The following is a 20,321-nucleotide window of genomic DNA, read 5'->3' as shown; positions in this document are numbered from 1 at the left end:
GGTAAAAATGACTGCCTACTGCATACTGCAAGAGGGTTTAAGTGCCATAACTCTGTGTGTGTGTGTGTGTGTGTGTGTGTGTGTGTGAGAGAGAGAGAGAGAGAGAGAGAGAGAGAGAGAGAGAGAGAGAGAGAGAGAAACACATGTGCATTCATATCTGGGCATGGGGATTAAATTCATCCCCCAGGACCTGCCCTCTACAGATGAAAGTAACAGGTCTTACCCTAAGCCAACTCCTCAAAGCCAAAGTGAGCAAGTCAGATGGATCTGGGCCTGTGTCCAGGAGAGGTTGAGCAGCCCCAGTGTTGGCCTAAATGGTTATTCCCATCACAGCTTCAGATGCTGAGCAGCACTGCGCTACCTGCCAAAAACACACCTCTGCCCAATCCCTGTGGCCCACAGTGCAGAGGAAAAGACAGCTCTAACAAGTTCAAGATGGGACAAAGTAAATCCGCAGGCTTCTACCTCTGTGTGTAAAACAGCAGCAATCAGAGTGCTAATGAAGCAGCTGGCAAGACAGCGTCCGTCCATGGTTCTCTCTGGAATCTGCTCAGGGACAAGCGGCAGGAGTCTTTCAGTACTGGGGATTCATCAGGACGGGCCACAAAGTGCATCTCAACCAGAAGCCCAATGGGGAGCCACATTTGGAACTAATTTGCATACAGGCTCAGAGATTTCTGGACACAGGACGTGTCATCAAGAAATCTATTTGCATACAGCTGCTAGGGTTCTTGGAAGAAATGGCGAAGAGACCCTTAGCACATAACTCTCTTAAAGAGAGTGCTGTTGGAAGTCAAGAGCACACACCCTGAGCGTAAAGAAATGGGCAATGGGCCCCCAGCTATGTCCAGTGGGAGGGCTGACGGCTACCAGTTATTTCTCAGTGTTCTCTGAGCCAGTTCCTTGGCGTTGGCTCCAAATTCCCCAATGAAAGAAGCTGTACACATTGCAAAAGCAAAGTTTTGTTGGGGGCTCTTGAGGTTCCTTAAAGTGGGAAGACAGGGGATCCCAGGAATGGGAATTGCTTGGAAAAATCTTTAGGAGCCTCTGAAGAGAACAAAAGACACCCTGGGATTTGGGATACCGTGGGAGGGGCCTTAAAGGAGATGGACTCTGTGCCCTTACCAGGCAGGGTCCTGGAGTTTGGAACAAACAGAACTAGTGGGCCCCATGTGCTCAGGAGCAAAACCACTTCTCAAACCTCACCCCCCACCCCCACCCCCACCCCCACCCCCTTAACTGGTGGCAGTTTGAGCACCCATGGTATATGGGCACCTGTGTGGCTGCTGAAGCAGGAACTCAGCAGACAGAGGCCAATTCCTTCAGGGAAAGCACTGGCCCCATAGACACTGGAGAGCACCGTGATCCTGCACGGTGATGCTTGATGAGCTATTACAGCCTTGTGCACATCTCCAGCAAGGACGGTGAGTCTCTCTCTGCTGAATTGTGAAAAAGGCACCTCCTGGTCAGGGATATCGCTGCTGTCACTGGATCTTTGCCATGCCCAGGCTCTCCCTGCAGTACCAACATCTCGGAGAGGGAGGTAAGGCACACGGGTGGTAAATGCGGCTTGTGTGCCTTTGCATTGATTTGCTCTCTCTCGCCTGAATGCTTATTATGTGTCTGTCGGTGGGAGCTTGGCCCTAGAGTCCATGTGGTTACATGAGTACCTAGGACTGATGGAGCCACAGAGCTTCATGGAAGCATTGGTAAATGACTCTGGCTTACTGGGCGGATCCTGTGCTCAGCAGCCAAGATAGGAAGTATGCTTTATTCATTCATTTGCTCAGACACCACCCATTGACAAGCGAGTCCTCCATGCAAGTGCCACACTGGGTGGTGGGAAGGAGATTCAAGGACATGACAGTGACTAAGCCATGGTCTTGAGTCTCTAACACCAACCCTGGGAAGAGGGGAAGGGGTAAGACATGTTATGGGAGAGCAACAAAAGAACATGGGAATTCAGAGGAGGGGAAATCCTGCCAGCTTACAGTTCCATTTGTCCTAGTGGGAAGAGAAAGCTTTAAGTGGAGATGGTGTCCAGCTGACCTCGTAGGAGGATTCCAAAGAGAGGAGACTGCAGGTGCCACAGGCCTAGCTAGGAAGGCACAGTGGGCAGGAAGGCCCTAGGATTCTTGTTGGATGGTAAAGAATAGTTGTTTTTTTTGTTTTTTTTTTTTTTTTTTTTGCTAGGAAAGGAAGGCTGGACATGGATGGCTCATGGACTGTGCAATGTTCTGAAATAACAATAAGAATTACAAAGGTTTTTACTAAACATTCGGATCTGCCCAAAGCTTTTGGAATGCACTGATGTATTTCATCTGCATACAGACAGCACATGAAGTAGAAGCTATTATTATCCCCCTTTCATCGAAAAAGCAAGGCAAGGGAAGGAAGGTAACTCAGACCTTTGCTTTAGTTAGCAAGGGGCCTAGCAGCGGTGAGGCTGGGATTTGAACCTGGGCAATCAGACACCACCCTGCTCTGAGGTGGCTGGGGCAGAGTTCTGAGCAAGGCTGCATCTGCACATTGCTGATCTGGGGCTAGGAGAGCTGTGCTTTGATTGGAAGTGGAGTGACTAAACCCAGGAAGATCATTCAGATGGCCACTGTCTGGATGAGCGGTAACCATACTGATCCAGGGTAGGCGCAATGGAAAGTGTGTGTGAATTAGCATCGTCTTATGCCTGCCGTGTGCTAGGCAATGGACGAAGCCTGCTCCATGCTTTATCTCATGTATCCCTAAGAGGTAGCTGTGAACCTCAGCCCCACACACAGGTGGGTAAACTGAGGCCCAGAGTATGAAAGAGCATGCAGACAGTACATAGCACAGCCCAGGCTTGCACTTTTGTGATGGAATCTGAGAAATGGCAATCAAATCCAAGGCCAGGCACAGCTGTGGAGGGAATACACTGAAGGGCACAAATCCTTTGGGATGAGACAAGATCCTTAATATCTTCAGTCATAGAGCAGACAAAGCAAAGTGTTGGCTGCATACACTGTCTGGGGGAAGAGGAGGAGCCAGTGAGGGGCAGCGACACAACCCACCTGAGAAAGAGCGCTGACAGCTCTTCCACGTGGGATGTGGGAAGTGGGCAGCTGTGGACTCCCCACACCTCGCCTGATGAAAGCAGTGACATTTTCCCCCACTCCCCCCCCCTTTTTTTTTTGACAGGCAGAGTGGACAGTGAGAGAGAGAGAGAGACAGAGAGAAAGGTCTTCCTTTGCCATTGGTTCACCCTCCAATGGCCGCCGTGGCTGGTGCGCTGCGGCCGGCGCACCGTGCTGATCTGATGGCAGGAGCCAGGTACTTATCCTGGTCTCCCATGGGGTGCAGGGCCCAAGTACTTGGGCCATCCTCCACTGCACTCCCTGGCCACAGCAGAGAGCTGGCCTGGAAGAGGGGCAACCGGGACAGAATCCGGCCCCCCGACTGGGACTAGAACCTGGTGTGCTGGCGCCGCAAGGCGGAGGATTAGCCTACTGAGCTGCAGCGCCGGCTTTTTTTATTTTTTTTGACAGGCAGAGTGGACAGTGAGAGAGAAAAACAGAGAGAAAGGTCTCCCCCACTCCCTAAACCTCCACATTGACTCAGACAAACTGTGGGGAGCTACAGGAGAGTCTGCCAAAACAGCCTGCTACAGGTGCTTCTCAGAGGGCCTTCGTGTGGCGTCTGCATCTTCACCACCTGTGCCAGGGCCATGAGACGTGCAGTCAGGGAGGGGACCCAGAGCACGCCTGTCGGCCAGGACGTGCAGGCTGAATTCAAGGTTGCCCTACGAGGCATGTATTGTAGCAGGTGCTGTCACTGCCTGTCCTGCTCCCTGGAACTTGTGGTCCAGAGCACTCCAATCCCAGGTATCTGTCCACTTGTGTGGGGGCTTTGCAGCCTGCCGGCTCCCTTTAGTGTGGGCTGACTAGCAATGTTGTGAGTTAAGGAGCCCCTGCACAGCTCTCAGCCAAGAGGCTGGTGGATCAGTAACTCAGGTTCCTGCTAGGATCACTCAAGGCACCTGTTCTCCACTTCTACCAGGTCCTCAGTAGGCAGAGCTCCAGGTCCGTCTGGCCCCAGGGCCAACTGCTTAGCACATCCCTGTATCGGTGGCCTTCCTCCTCTTCCTCACCTTCCCCAGGGTGCTTCCTGGCATCAGCTTCCAAATAAAAAACCTGCCCCGGACTCCTTCCAGGGGAGCCAGGTGTGGCTCCTGGAGCTCTGCAGTACAAATCGCAGAAGAGGGCATGACCAAGGGACAACATAAAGACACCAGGTGGGGCCGGCGCCGTGGCGCAGTAGGTTAATCCTCCGCCTGCATCCTATATGGTCGCCAGTTCTAGTCCTGGCGGCTCCACTTCCAGTCCAGTTCTCTGCTATGCCCTGGGAAAGCAGTAGAAGATGGCCCAAGTCCTTGGGCCCCTGCACCCCCATGGGAGACTGGGAAGAAGCACCTGGCTCCTAGCTTCAGATCGGTGCAGCTCTAGCCATTGCAGCCATCTGGGGAGTGAACCAACGAAAGGAAGACCTTTCTCTTTCTCTCTATCTCTCACTGTCTATAACTCTACCTCTCAAATAAATAAATGAAATCTTTAAAAAAAAGACACCAGGTAAGGAATTCAAGTTTAGCAACAACAACAACAACAAAAAACAAAAACCCTGGCTTTAGAGCAAAGAAACTTCTGCACCCCAGGAACCTTGATAGGCAGCGTTTTCTGAGGCCAGAGTTCCTTGCTGTATCAGGAAGGTGGTAGGGAAGAGGAAGGACAGACTGACCGAAACGACAGAGTTCTGCTGGCAGCACTGACTCTGAAGCTGCACGCAGGCGTGAGAGATGGCAGGTCTTGTCTGGAGGCTGCTCAGGGATCAGAATGGGCAGGGAGTTTCTGATGGGCAGCAAAGACTACAGAGCAACAACATTTAAAATACATGGCGGGGGGGTTCTGACACATCGGAGCACTGCACAGACCATTTTTACCCAGAATAACCTATTAAATATTTGCTAAAATCTAGCTCTTTAAGCTATGCCATATGAGAGATCTAAATAGGCACTCGCTGTCTCCTTAGGTTTTGCACTTACATTTTTCAGAGGAAGAAAATTCGAAGGTATTTCAAAACGTTCGTGGAACAAATGGAATTAAAAGAGAAGTTCATTTTTGTGCAAGAGATCCATGCATAGGAGGGATCTTAAAACATGGCTCTTTGGTAAATTTTAAGTATGGTGTGAGGTTTGGCAGGGTCATGTCAGGGGAACGAAGTTCATAGACTGTATAAAAACAAATAAATAAAACCAAAATAAATGGTGTGGGGAATGGGTGAGCCAAGCAGTAAATTAGAGAAGATGAAGAGGAGCATACAGCAGGCCACAGTTTTGGAGTGTAAACATTTGGTATCTAGGCAATGTGCATGCTCTCCCTGCTAAAGGATGTGATAAAGCACAAAACTGATCTCTCTCCCGGCACCAACGGGGGCTCTTGATAAAACGAAATCTGAAACAGCTGACTGCACAGCTCATTCCCCGAATTGGTTTCTATCTTGTTCTGGGTTCAGAACCTGAGCCAAAGTGAGTGTAGTGGAACTCATTCCAGACTTCTGTGGGTGGACGCTGGGGAGGGCCTGGAGTCTCAGAATTCTGTATCTCCTGTGGTATTCTGGCTTTCAGAGTGGGGTCTAATTTACATGGCAATATCTACTGAGCCCGCGCTGCAGAAGCAGAACTTGGTATCAGGAGTCCCGTGTTACGTCACTGTTTTGGAAGAGAGACACCAGGAAATGCTAGTGGAAGGAGAGGAGTCAGGACAGAAGAGGCAGACCCACCAAGCCAGCTGCTGGAGGGCCAAGGAGAGTTTGTTCCTGCTACGGGACTCTGGGAGCAGGGGAACATGTGCTCCAGTTAGTCCAACTGAGGCACAAGGACCCCAAGGCCCTTGTCCAGGACTAAACCCCTCTCGTACTCAGGGCTAATTCTGAGGGCTTGTGCTGTCTTGACAGTCCAGGGCTGGCCCCCACTTGGTAGACTGGGACTGGGGGAGCAGAAAAAGCCCAGAGCTGCAGGACACACTGGTTGGAAGTCACACGGGCATGTGCAAGGAGCAAGTACTTGGTACCAGACGCTGCCCAGGGCTTCCCTCACCTGCGCTCAGGTGTTGCTCATGAGGTGGGTGGGTGCTGGATGTGTCCTCAGTGATACACAAGGAAACCGAGGCCCTGCTCAACATGGGGTAGAGCAACTTGCACGCGGCGGTGCCCTAAAAGATGAGGAAGCTGGGACCGAAACTCCGACGGGTTTCACTCACAGTGCAGGCTCTGAGCCCAAACTCAGAGGTCCTGGGGCATTAACACCCCAGCAGCCTGTGTGGGAGCCATGGGGCCTAACGGTTTGAACTGAGTGAAGTCTCCCAAGCAAGCAGAAGAGGCCTTGACTTAAGATCCAGCGAAACCTAATAATTTACTCTCTTTGTGCAAATCCTCTCTGGATGCCAGTTTTAGCTTTGTGTTGACACTGACAAATTAAGGACATGCTCAGCACTTTTGCAAGAGTAAACAGCAAATTCCACAAGCTGTTCTAATCATTTTTCTCTTCCAGGGAGAAATCCCTTAACTAAACACGTCTGCCCGGCCTGTGAGTTGTTGCTGGGATCTTGCTGACCAGCTCATACAGGTGCCCTTAACGTTCAAATCCTGTTGACCAAATTTACTCCTCATTATTTTATTGTTTTTATTCTATTGTAGCTGGAATGTTTTTTTCTCAGTTTCTTTCTCATATAGCTTGCTGCTATTGTAGAAAAATGCTGCTGAGATTTGTACGTTGATTTCGGGAACCCGCAACTTTACTATACATTCTTTTATCGGCACTGACAATTTTTTGTTGTTTTCTGTTTACCAGATCACGTTGTCAGCAGACGATTTCGCTACCTCCATACCTCCCCTGTAGTTCTTAAAGATGAACTCTAGAACTCAAAATTGCTACAAGTAGATTTTAAATTCTCTCACCACCAAGAAATGGCAAGTATGTAGAGGAATGGATGTGTCAATTATCCTGATCTGTTCATTCCACAGTGAACAGGTATGTGAAAACATCACAGTGTAGTCCAGAAGTACATTCAGCTCTGATTTGTCATTGTGAAGTAAGAAATTCTAAGCCCTGTATAGTCCACTCCCTCTGAGCCCTGGGCTGGTGGAGGTGGAAGTCCACAGAGGGGCCTCCAGGGACACCCAGCACCATGCTCACAAAGATGGAGGCTGCCTCTGAGCGGTTCTGGTGCTAGCGACAGATTAGACAACCGCAGACGAGCTGCCTCTAGTGGGGTGTGGAGCAGGGAAAAGGGGAAGATCCAAAGCCTCTAACCTTACTGAGTACCTACTATCCATTCCCATTTCACAGATGTGGAAGCTGAAGTCCAGAGAAGTTACGGGATGTCCTGCAAAGCCCTGAGCTTGTTGGTGACACCCAGGTTTTCTGATTTCTACTCCGGGATTTCATATCCTGCCTGCGTTTCCTTAAGTTGGGGGCCTGGCACAGCCTTCTCATGCATCCTGTTTGTCTGGCCAAGTCCAGGACACTCCTTCAAGCAGCCAGAAAAGGAATGGCTCCATTCCCAGGGATCTTCTCTCTGGCTATCTCTGCTCCTTGATTTCAAGTGGCTCCATAAGCCAAGGGAGGCAAGAGGGTGACCCAGAATCCACTGTGAAGCCTTCTAGGGCAACCCTAGCCACAAGTGGCCATTGATGCAGATTAAATCAGACAACAAATAAGTTCCCCAGCACCACTAGCCACACTGCAAGGGTTCATCAGCCACATGTGACTGGTGGCCACCATTGACAGTGTGGATGTAGCATGGTTCCATTAGGATGGAAAGTTCTGTGGGACAGTAAAGGTTGGGGACTGTGATGTTTGGGCCCAAATGAAGAAGAAGAGTAGCCCTGGGAACAAACAAACAAATAACCTCCGGGCCCAAGGTGGAAAGTGAGCCTCGAGATAGAGCAGCCTTGAATGGAGCAAGTGGGAGCTGGGCAAGTGGTCTCTACCTCCTGCTGGGACCCTGGCCCTTCTGTCCCCTAAGAACTGGCTTTACATCCCTAAGTTGATTCTTCGGCTCCGAACAAAAGCCATCTGAGCCTACGGGAATACTTCTGGGGTAATTATCCCTCCACATATGAAAACTAAACGGCAGAAATAACAGGAAATTACATGCAGTTGAGGAGACCCCTTCCAGTGAGGACCTTGATCTGCACCCCAAGAGTGAAAGTGGAACAGTGAGCTGGACCACAGGGGCGTGGGGCCAAGGCCTTTCCTCCAGGGAAGCTGTGCGGCTCCATCATGTTGATCAGGTAAGTGCTGATGAAGGTGAGGTCAACCTGTGGGGCTGGTGACCCATGGCCAGGCAGGGCTCACATGAGCTGGGTCCATGAGAGATATCTGGAGGCTGTAAATGAAGAAACCACCTGGTTGCAGGAAGGAAGCGAGCAAGCTGGCAGGTACACAGGAGAGAGCAGCGGGCAGGGTCAAGGTGAGAAGGGGAACAGCAGCACACGCTCCTTCAGAGATAAAGGACAGTATGAAGAAGGCGGGAGGCAGGGAAGGGAGGAGAAGGAGGCCAAGGTCATCTTGGTGCTCTGTTAGGCTGAGAGTATCGTGAAATTGAGGAAACGCAGAGCAGGACCCAGGAACCCAATGCCAGAGCAGAGACACCAAGACACAGTCTCTTTCCTCCCCCATCCCCCATTCATATCTCATTGCTGCTGTCCCTGGGGCCTTCCCCTCATGCCAGCCAGCTCCCCCTGAAGCCCTGGGGAGCAATGAGTTCATGGTGCAACCACAAGGCAGAAATCAGCACATTCTTAAGTTTAACGGCTGCTCTGGGAATAAGAGAACTTGGATGTCAGCTTATAGAGTGAGTCTCCCCAATCCCCAGAACAGATATAAACCCTCTGGGCTGGGGTCGAGGAAAAGGAGGATAGGAGCGGAGGGGCCTCAGGAGACCACCAACCTTGGATCAAACTCCAGACATCAACACTCGGGGACATGGGAAGCAATGATGTCAATGGTCCTTGGTGCTACACCTGGAGTACCTCCATTTTCAGCAACCCTGACCTGATGGCCCAGTACAAGGCGGGTTAAGCAGCCACCTGCAACACTCTATTCCATGTGAGCTCTGGTTCTAGTCCTGGCTGCTCCACCTATAATCCAATTCCCTGTTAATGTGCCTGGAAAAGCATTAGAAAACGACTCAAGTGCTTGGTCCCCCATCACCCACATGGAAGACTTAGATGGAGCTCCTGGCTCCTGGCTTCTGCCTGGCCCAGGCGTGGCTGTTGCAGCCATTTGGGGAATGAACCAGCAGATGGGAGATTTCTCTCTCTCTTTCCCTCTCTCTCTCCCTCTCTCTCCATCCCTCCCTCCCTCCTTCCCTCTGTCCATCTGTCTGTCTGTCTTTTCCTAACTCCTTCTGTAGCTCTGCCTCTTTCATTCATATACATATATTCAAAGAATCCCTCCTGGACTTCCCAAATGACTCACCATGTAAAGAGTCCACCTTGCTTCTTACCTGTGAACCCCATGTGAACCCTGAGTGAGGACACTAGGGGGCGGTGAAGCTGGAGATGGTGGACAAGAGACTCCCTACAACTGGACAGAGCAGGCCTAGGGCAGATGGCTGGGGCCCTCCTGCAGGGCCCACACATGCCTTTTGCTGTTCTGGGAGATCTGAGAGGGCCCACATGGCAGCCACAGCCACAGTTCAACGGAGGAAAAAGTCCCTTTTGCATGAACTCCTCCGAGTTCCCCTTGGGGCCCCTTGAAGCATGCATAGGTTTTGGAACATGAAGATGGACATCAAGAATGCTCTCATTGTCTATTTCTTCCCTGGGCACAGCCTCTGACAGGTGTGGGTCACTGGACTAGTTAGCAGTTCTTCGCCCAGAGAGACTCACTTAACAAGGATTAGCCTTAGTAAGGGCTAGAGAGCCATTTCCAGCTGCTTCTCCCATCTTCCACACAGGCATGTACAGTTGCCTGTCTGCTGGAAGACAGAGATTATGTGCAACTGGGAAAAGAAGGCTTAGAACCTTTGGAAGAATCTGGAGAGGTGGAGAGAGGCTGCTTACTCCTGCTGCAGAGTTTGACCTACTAAGGACACACAGCTGCTCACACCCACTTTGAGAAGGAATTCCAACTACTGATTATTTAAATCTTTATTTTGTTTTTAAAGATTTTATTTGAGAGGTAGAGTTACAGACAATGAGAGGGAGAGACAGAAAGATCTTCCTTCCGTTGGTTCACTCCCCAAATGGCTGCAACAGCTGGAGCTGCGCCAATCCGAAGCCAGGAGCCAGGAGTTTCCTCCCGGTCTCCCATGTGGGTGCAGGGGCCCAAGGACCCAGGTCATCCTCCACCACTTTCCCAGGCCATAGCAGAGAGCTGGACTGGAAGTGGAGCAGCCAGGACTAGAACCGTTGCCCATATGGGATGCTGGTGCCGCAGGCAGAGGACGAGCATACTGCGCAATGGAGCTGGCTCCTAAATCTTTTGTCACAAGAGAAAATGTGTGGTTTGGCTGATAATCCCAAAGACCCAGTCCTCCATGCAATACAGGATTGCACACAAAATTGTACAAGATGTCTGTAATTATTCACAGGCTTCTTCTTCCTCCCTCCCCCTTTGGGGGCCAAGTTGATGAGTTTATAGGGTGCAGACTTCCTCACAGACAGGAAATCCTGCCATACAACAGACCAAGTATAACACAGGTTCTCAGACAGGTGTTTTCTGAAGGTCATCCGTTGTGATGTCAAGATCATGTCAAGATCATGGATTTCAGGGGCCAGCACTGTGGTGTAGTAGGCTAAGTTTTTGCCTGTAGTGTCAGCATCCCATATGGGCGCTGGTTCATGTCCTAGGTGCTCCACTTCCAATCCAGCTCTCTTCCAAGGTCTGGGAAAGCAGTGGAAGATGGCCCAAGTGCTTGGGCCCCTGCACCCATGTGGGAGATCCAGAAGAAGCTCCTGGCTCCTGGTTTCAGATCGCTGCAGCCCTCTGGGGAGTGAACTAGTGGATGGAAGACCTTTTCCCCTGTCTCTTTCCTTGTCTGTAATTCTACCTCTCAAATAAATAAAATCTTAAAAAAAAAAGATCATGGATTTTCTCCACTAGTGAGGAACCCGAACATGAAGAACAACAGTCACAAGGAAGAGAAACCTTATGTAAAACAGAAATGCAATCTCAGGGTTTATGGTTTCTGCAATGCACACAAGCTCAAAGATCCAAGGGAGGAATTAAAGCTATCGTGTTTGAAAGGTTGAGCCAGAAATGGTTGTCAGAGTCCCACAAAGCACACACAAAAGAGAGGAACATTTACATGAAAGAAGAGAAACGGAGCAGGGAGCTTTGACATTTGAGATCTAAGACTGTGTCCCCAGACCTGCACCAGACTCAGGCCGAAGGCTGCTAGCTCTACAAGCAAACACACTGGGCTCACGCAGAGTGGGGAAGTCAGAGTTTAGACGTGAGTGCTGAGTTTGCTCAGGTTTCAGAGCAGGGAAGGGACTTGGCACTGTGCTCCACCTTTATGATCATGGTCAATTAACCCCATGAAAGACCAACCCCGTTGTCGCTCCCCCTCTTCGTGGAGGAGCAACACAAGACCCTGCGCTGTTCTTTCGTCTGCTCGGCCCTCCCCGGGTTTGCCGCTGGTTCTTCCCGGGTTGGCCACTATCCCTTCCACCTCCGTGGAAGGGCAGTTCCCCCTGGCCGCATTCCCCACTTCCGCAGGGGAGCGGCACACCGCCGGCCGGCTCTCTGGGGGGCTGCACGGGTGTTCCTTCAGCTAGATGTTCCCCATAGATGTTCCCTGGTGCATGCCGTCTCTCTCCTCCTTTATAGTCCTCCTCCGCCAATCCCAACTCGGCTGAGTACGCTGCTCTCCAATCAGGAGCAAGTCCTACAGTTAATTGGTTGAACTGGAGGCAGCTGTGCGGAAGCTGTTTACTTCTCTCCCAGCGCCATATTGTGGGAGAGCAGATGCATAGAATAAGTCCTAATTCGAGTAACTTAGTCCAGTCCGGATTGCTCCCCACAGATCCCCCTTTCTTTTTATTTTTTAGCGTTGATACGCGCCTGTCTTCGGTGTCCCGCGGAACACACTCTGCTCTACTTGCTAGAGTTGCCACAGGCTCTTACAAGTCCTATCAATCAGGAAAACCGAATCCGGGTCCTCTCTTCGCCATGTTGTGAGGAGGTTTTTAGGCGCTGATGCATGCCTGTGTTCGGTGCCCTGCAGCGCATGCTCTGCTCTGCCCGCAGGGGCTTACAAAACCTATCAGGCAAACCGAATCCAAGCCTTCTCATTGCCTTATTGTGGGGGAGACTTATTAGTGTTGGTTCGTGCCTATCTTCGGTGACCTGCAGCTCATACTCTGGTCGAGCTTTGCTGGCGCTTACCGCCTTAAATCAGGCAGACCGAATCCAAGCCTCCTAATTGGCATGTTGAGGGGAGGCCTTATTTTTCTCTATTTCTCTATCTCCGGGCATTCCTACCTCTCCCATTTCACTTCTATCTTCCAGCATTCCCATTTCTCTTTTACTTCACTTCCAAACTTCTGTTTCTCTTATCCCTGCGGCTTTCCGGCACCTCGCCCCGCCGGCGGGTTCCCGGCTCTGCGCCGCTTCAGCCCGCGCGCCTCTCTGCGCGGCTTCCCGGCTTTGCGCGGTCCGCGGTCTCCACGCTTAACCCTTTCGCGTCTGAACCACGGCCTACGCCAGCGTTCCCTATCTATTCACGCCCCGTGCTCTCTCTGCACGCGGCGGCTTCCGCGAGTAACACAGCGTAGCTTGCGTCTCCGCCACTAGGATTCAATCTAAGTTCCCCGGGCTAGCCTGGCGAATTCAACCCAGCGTACGTCTCCGCCCCACGATTTGGCTTCCCGTCCTTTGCTCCCCGGGCTAATCAGACGGATCCCAATCTGGCTTACGTCTCAGCTTCTGGTTTCAACTTTTCGCCCCCTATTCCCGGGCTAACTTGAGAACCCCAAAGTGGCTTTCGTTTCCGCCTCGGCCTGCCCCCCGCGGCTTCAATTTCCCTAACATTTTTCTCTACCCGGTATGTTTCCCCAAGCTTTCCTCCAACGATATTCCTCCCTCATTTCTCCTGGCCTCTCCCCACAGTCCGCGTCCGAGTCTGTTTGTTCTAGCTTTCACTTTCGCTTTCGACCTTAGAGATTTCTCCCAGCTTCCCCCCGTAGTCCGTAGTCCGTATCTGAGTCTATGCCTAGGCTTTCAATAGCTTCTTCCGGCACCTTTTTCGGCCGGCTTTTCCCTAGGCTGTTTGCTAGTCTCTCTCTTCGATATTTTCCCAATTCTTCCCGTTTCTTCCCTCCTAAGTTTGCTATCCGTCCTAGGTTTCCTATCCGAGTCACGGCACCATTATGTCGCTCCCCCTCTTCGTGGAGGAGCAACACAAGACCCTGCGCTGTTCTTTCGTCTGCTCGGCCCTCCCCGGGTTTGCCGCTGGTTCTTCCCGGGTTGGCCACTATCCCTTCCACCTCCGTGGAAGGGCAGTTCCCCCTGGCCGCATTCCCCACTTCCGCAGGGGAGCGGCACACCGCCGGCCGGCTCTCTGGGGGGCTGCACGGGTGTTCCTTCAGCTAGATGTTCCCCATAGATGTTCCCTGGTGCATGCCGTCTCTCTCCTCCTTTATAGTCCTCCTCCGCCAATCCCAACTCGGCTGAGTACGCTGCTCTCCAATCAGGAGCAAGTCCTACAGTTAATTGGTTGAACTGGAGGCAGCTGTGCGGAAGCTGTTTACTTCTCTCCCAGCGCCATATTGTGGGAGAGCAGATGCATAGAATAAGTCCTAATTCGAGTAACTTAGTCCAGTCCGGATTGCTCCCCACACCCCGTGACCTTCTTCCAGGGCAGCAGGGGGTGGGGGTGGGGTAACAAGACACAGCTGGGATCCTACGGTGAAGACTGTCCCTGTCCTGCCAGGGACCTGGAGGTGGCTGGGTGATGCTCAGTCCCCAGGTTCACTTCTGCATGGATCCTCTCCAGCCCCAGGGTGCCCCTCAGGGTCCCCAGGACTCTGGGAGCTCCTGCCCGAAAGGCCTCAAGCCGTTTTCTGGGGCCTACCCAGGCCTTTCTCAACTCAGTCCACTGTGGTCACCTCTGGCCACGCTTCCACCTTGTTCAGCCCTAACCCCAGGTTTGCAGGGATTGGCCGAGGGCGGCAGAGTTGGGGATCCACCTCCTCCCACTTCCCACGTGGCCGCCAAGCCCCCTTGTGAGGTCCACGTGAATCTGATACCTCCCCACCCATGCCCTGTTTTCACTGCCTCCAAATAGCCCGCACTCACTCTCACGTCTGTATCTTTAACCATGGGGTTTCCCATTCCTGCCTGGAGTTTCCCACTTTTCCCCACTCTCCTTTGGAAACTTCCCACCTCCCCTTCCAGAACAGCATCACCTCACCCCTGTGACACCTGGCTGTGTCTCCTCGGAGCCCCCACAGCGGGCAGTGTGGGCTGTGCTCAGCATTTAGTGCACGGTGCATACTGACCCTGAGGGGGTCTCCTTACAAGACAGTGGCTTCCCTCAGAGTGACCTGCACATTGCATACCTGGGAGCGCCCAGCCCATGCTTCCGAGCTGTCCGCAGGCAGGGTGTCTGTGTTTAGCTTCCTGCAGCTTTGACCCATGCATCCATCTGTTTCCTGCTGGCCACTAAAATGCCAAATGTTTGCCATTGCAGCCATTCCCCTTACACCAGCTGATGGCCACGAGCAATTCCTGAGCATCCTAAGTGTGCTGGGTCACACAAGCTGATGGGCCAAGAAATATCAGCTCATTCTTGCACAGACTGCAGGCTGTGCAACTTCTGAAGTTCAGTGGTGCCAGAGAGGGAGTACAGGGGCTCTTCTCATGAGGCTTATGTCCCGTGGGGAACCTTAATGTTCTAGTGGGTAGGATCATGTGAGATTCGGTTCTTGACCTTGGAGACAGCTCTAGCAGACCCACCCTACCATCCGTCTCTGCTGTGCCGATGAAGTGCCCTCTGCTCTGCCCACCTGGCTCTACCTGCATGTGGAATCAAGCTTCCCCTACATAGGGTCTTCCCTCAAAGAGACATACTCAGAGAAGAGAACTTCAGGCACAGGGCCACGTGGGTGGAGAATTCTAGGGTTCCATGTGCCTGGACTGTGATCCTGAAGTTATGGCCATGGACCTAGGACTGTGTACTCCTTGAGGGATCAGTGGTAACATTAGATAGCCCCTGTGGACAAAGTGCTGAGCTACAGGTTGACATCCACTCTCTGAAGGAAGGCTCTAATGGTATCATCTGCTCTGTCCACTTGGCCTTTGTGCCAACCTGGAAATGCCCCACTCCAGACAGCAGAGGCCTTACCAGGCCTTGGCAGCTGTAGGCAGCCAGCCCCGCCACTCTGGGAGAACCAATGCTCGCCCTGTTTGGGCCAAGAGTGGAAATCTCATATCTCAGCTGTCAAGGAGGCATCCGACTGCTCTTGGCTCCTGGAGGGTTCTGGATCCCGCCCAGTGCCTGGCACTCCTCAGCCGTGAGACAGCGGAGCCTCTCTGGTGCCGAAGGTGACAACTGTGTTAGCTGCTCAGTGACAACCCACCCCAAGTGCAGGGAGCACTGGGAGGACAGCAGCTTCTTATTGGGCAGCGGCTGGTGCGTGCAGAATGTCTTTGCTGCAAAGGCATTGCTCACATGTGAGCTGGGGCGTGGGGGTGGGGAAGAGTTGAGGAGTGGGCTGTTTTCACAGGCAGGAGAGACAAGCTCAGGGTAGCTCAAGGGTCCAGAGAGGCTGACTCTCTTGACAGAAGCCACATTTAAGGCAAGGCCAGCTGACCGCTGTGGGCTCCAAGCCATGTCTGGGCTGACTCCAGGGCGGACTCCATGCCTTGTCTCCAGGAATCCAGTGTAAGCTCCCTTGGCCCGGAATGGGCTTGTGACTGCACTAATGTATGGAGAAATTGAACTGTGTGACTCGCAGGGACAAACCACCAAAGGCCTTGCTTGACCCTTGTAACCCTCTCTCTCTGGGCCCCAGGCTGCCCTGTGGACATTCCATTCCCCAAGGCTACCACGACAGAGAGGCCATGTGGTTGAGGGTCACAGCTGAGCCAGTCTTTAAGCCACCAGAGTCCAGGCACCAGACATGGGAGAGCAGAAACCCTTTTAGGAGCCCACCCCTCCACCCCCAGTACTGGTGGCTCTAGGCTCCAACATCCATTTGACCACCAACCATTGGAGTTGTCTCATTAGAGGAACAGCATCCCCACTGTGTCCTTTCTGAAAGAGTGACCCAGAGAATCCAGACAGTGACTGGCAGCTGGGTATATCACTAAATTCAGGCAGTTTGCTTTGCTGCAATAAATAACCAGAATGAAATGGACTGGAAGGTGGTGGTGCTCCGTGCAGAAGTTGCCCTGGATCTTTCTGGCTCTGCAGCTGCCTTTTGGACATACTCCACCCACGCACCTTCCCCCGGATTCTCCCAGGGGCCACAAGGGGACTCAGAGAGCTAGAACTGCTGGCTCTGCAGAGGGAGATGGCAGGACAAGGCTGGACAACAGAGGCCAGAGGGAAGGAAACAAGCTTTTCTCAGTCACCACTCTGAGCCAGACACTGTGCCTGCTTCCATTACATTTAATCCGCTGGTGTAGCAAGGGCTTGTGTCCACCATGTGCCAACCATGGGGCTGGGAAAGCAGCCACGTCCTTGTCCTCACAGGGCTTCCATGTGATCACAACAGAAAGTAAGCAAATGATGTATACAATAGCAGGCGGCGCAATGGGGCAGGATAAGAGGGAGAACCATGGCGTGCTACAGAGGCTGCGCAGGAAGAGGTTCCTCCCTGGGGTAGGGTTTGAGGAGAGAGAGACAGTCAAGCTATAAATAGTGGACACAAGACTGTTTTCAGAGCCCACACCTGGGCACTAACACAATAGGAACAATATACACAGATGTCTTCCAGCTTAGGAACCTGTAGTCTATAAAAGATGGGCCAATTGGGGATCACTGCATTTGGGGCTCAGAGACCCCTCCCCAGGCTTGAGGACAGGAAGGAGGGGATAGTCCTCCACAGCCACCTTTGCCCAGCCACCTCCTGCCCTTTGCCCCTCCAGGCAGAGGCCCGAGAATGATACTTACACAGAGCACGTGCAGGACCACAGCTCCCTGTCTTCTGTCCTCATTGGTGAAGATGTCATTGGGGAATTCATGCAGGGCTAAAGAACAGAGAAAGAAAACCAGTTCAGCACGGTGGCATTCCCAGTGCTGCAGGTATGGGACAGCGCCACCAGCCCCGACTTCAGTGTTGGTTTCACATGGGGGTGTGTTATTACTTCACTGAAGCAAACCATGTAAAAGACAACAAACTCATCTTTTCCATGTCAAAAATTAAAAAAGAAACAGGGAGTGGATAGTGAAGACTCTTGGAGTACTAGTAATCTGCTGTTCCTAATTTGGTTGCTGGTTATGAGTGTGGGCAGAGGAGCAAACACTCATTTATCCATACACTTATGGGCATTTCTTGGCATGTATACTATATTTCAATAAGATGTTTTTAAAAATACAGCCTGTAACCTCAGAGGGGGAAAAGCTGCATCTCAAAGGGTATGAAGCCAACACGAATTTAGCACTTACTACAGGTAAGAACACATGTTGACAAACCACGCCTAGCATTAGTAGAACCTTGGCCCTCAGCAGAGACAACACATTACACAGTTATCCTCAGTATCTGCAACGAATTCCTGGCAGGATCCTCCAGGGATCCCAAAATCTGCAGATGTACCAGTCTTTCATATAAAATGGTACCTGCATTAACCGATGGACATTTTCCTGTATACTTTAAATCATTCTTATGTTTTTCATAATACCAAATACAATGTAGATGCCACGTAAATAGTTATTAGCTTGATGGACACAGGAAGTGATGACAAGAAAGCAAGTGCACAGGTTAAGTGTCGACACAATTTTCTTTTTTACCACGTCCTTGAAATCTGCAGTTGGCTGCATTCACGGATGCAGAGCTGTGGGTACAGACAGCCAAGTGTACTATTATTATACTCATACAATGCTTACTCGTTACTTCAACGTTGGGTGGTTTGCAGATTGCCACTTAATGACATCGTGGTGATGAGAAAGTCACACAGAAAATCTGTTTGCAGTGATTCTGACCACTTCAACAGCATCAGCGTTCACTGTCATCTAGGTACTTGGCTGCATGCACTTTCCAACGGGGTCTGCAGGCCTCACTGGATGGCCAAAGGGCCCCACAGCACAGACAGGTCGATGGCCTCTGTTCTAAGTTGCCATTCATTTTCCTCCTTTCATTTTCTACCATGCCTGTCCAGGCTTAGGGACAGGGACCTTGTAGCCATTAAGACAACCCCCATGGGTGGGCCAACAGAAATCAGTCACTTCCCTCTCTGGAAGATGCCTCAGACCAGGCACTGCAGGAAACAGCACACACATGGTACCTTATCCCCAGCCCCACCATCAGCAGGCATCACTAGCTGATGGAAGCAGATTGCCCCACCTTCAGCAGGCATCACTAGCTGATGGAAGCAGACCTCTCATCTTCAGCAAGCATCACTAGCTGATGGAAGCAGACCTCCTCATCTTCAGCAGGCATCACTAGCTGATGGAAGTAGCCTCCCCACCTTCAGCAGACATCACTAGCTGATGGAAGTAGACCTCCCCACACTCAGCAGGCATCACTAGCTGATGGAAGTAGACCTCCACACACTCAGCAGGCATCACTAGCTGATGGAAGCAGACCTCCCCTGGGAGTTCAGTGGTGCCTTCCTCCAGTGAGCACTCAGGGAGATCACAATCAGCAGATGGGCAGGATGTGCAAGATGACATCTGCATTCCACTTGTCTTGTCTGGGGTGCCCCCAAAAGTAGACACTTAGGCAAGGGTTTGTGGACTCACAGTTAATTTGAGAGGTGACCCCAGGATGCACTGTGAATGAGGGAGGCGGTGAGGCTAGGGAGAGAGGAGTCAAAGCCGGTCGTGATATGGAGTAGAGGACTGTTGAGGGCCCATGGGATTGGATCCTGCTGGAGACCCCGAGAGACTTCACAGAACAGACCTCAGCATTGAGGCTCACCATGTCCAAGACACAAACCACTGGCCATGCATCAAAAAGGCTCTGCTAGGGCCTGGCATTGTGGCGTAGTGGGTGAGGCTGCCACCTGCAATGCCGGCATCCCACTAGGGTGCTGGTTTGAGACCTGGCTGCTCCTCTTCTGATTCAGCTCTCTGCTGTGGCCCGGGAAAACAGCAGAAGATGGCCCAGGTCCTTGGGCCCCTGCACCCATGTGGGAGACTTGGAAGAAGCTCCTGGCTCCTGGCTTCAGATGGGCCCAGCTCTGGCTGTTGTGGCCATCTGGGGACTGAACCAAGGGATGGAAGACCTTGATCTCTCAGTCTCTGCCTCTCTGTAACTGCCTTTCAAATAAATAAATATTTTTAAAAAAGGTTCTGCTGTCTGCCTTCACATGTGCTGTGCATGTTTTCAGTTGGGGCAGGAGGTATTTGAGCCAGAAAGCACCCCTAGAATAGAAAGCAAGGTTCACTTCGAATGGACATCAAGGGGGCGATAAGTTCAAAAACTGTACTGTATACTTGAAATTTTCTAAAGGGACAGATCTTCAATTTTCTCAATGGGACAGGGTCATGGTGCAGTGGGCTAAGCTGCCACCTGCCACCCTGGCAATCCCATGTGGGCACTGGTTCAGTTCTTGGCTGCTCTGCTTCTGATCCAGCTCCCTGCTAATGAGCCTGGAAAGGTAGCAGAACATGGCCCAAGTGCTTAAACCCCTATACCCCCGTGGGAGACTCAGATAGAGTTCTACCCAGCCCAGTCATTTGCAACCACGTGAGGATTGAACTAGAAGATGGAAGATTTCTCTATCTCTGTCTCTCCTTCTCTCTTTCTAATTCTGCCTTTCAAACAACTACATAAATAATTAAAAAAAAAAACCTTCAATACAGACATTACACACGCACAAATGGTAACTGTTAGAGTGACAGATATGTTAATTGGCTGGAATGGGATGACCATTTCACAATGTTTACACGTATCACAGGATGAAGCTGTACACCTTACACATAAGGAAATTCTATGTAAATGATATTGCAATTAAGCTGTTGAACAAGCAGGGACTACCCAAGTCTAGGGATTCACACTGCCTTGTTTTGCGTGATCTTTCGCAGGGGTGGGGAACAACCTGCCTGTAGGTTGTATAAAGTCGGTAAAACCACTTGGCCTGGCCCTTCCAAGGCAGCCACAGGTGGGACTGG

At 51.6% G+C, this 20,321-nt stretch overlaps 1 protein-coding gene across 1 annotated transcript in view; it reads right to left on the bottom strand.

Moving 5' to 3' along the window:
• SLC24A3 (solute carrier family 24 member 3) overlaps window positions 1–20,321 on the bottom strand; it is a 527,286-nt gene that overhangs the window by 191,592 nt on the left and 315,373 nt on the right. Inside the window, exon 3 of the mRNA XM_002710947.6 lies at window positions 17,160–17,236. Within this exon, the coding sequence (XP_002710993.3) occupies window positions 17,160–17,236 (77 nt within the window). The remainder of the gene's footprint in view (window positions 1–17,159; window positions 17,237–20,321) is intronic.

Source organism: Oryctolagus cuniculus, chromosome 11 (genome assembly GCF_051225735.1).
Source record: "Oryctolagus cuniculus isolate XC-2025 breed Fujian yellow rabbit chromosome 11, ASM5122573v1, whole genome shotgun sequence".
Lineage (NCBI taxonomy): Eukaryota > Metazoa > Chordata > Mammalia > Lagomorpha > Leporidae > Oryctolagus > Oryctolagus cuniculus.
This window is presented reverse-complemented; position numbering and strand designations above follow the sequence as displayed.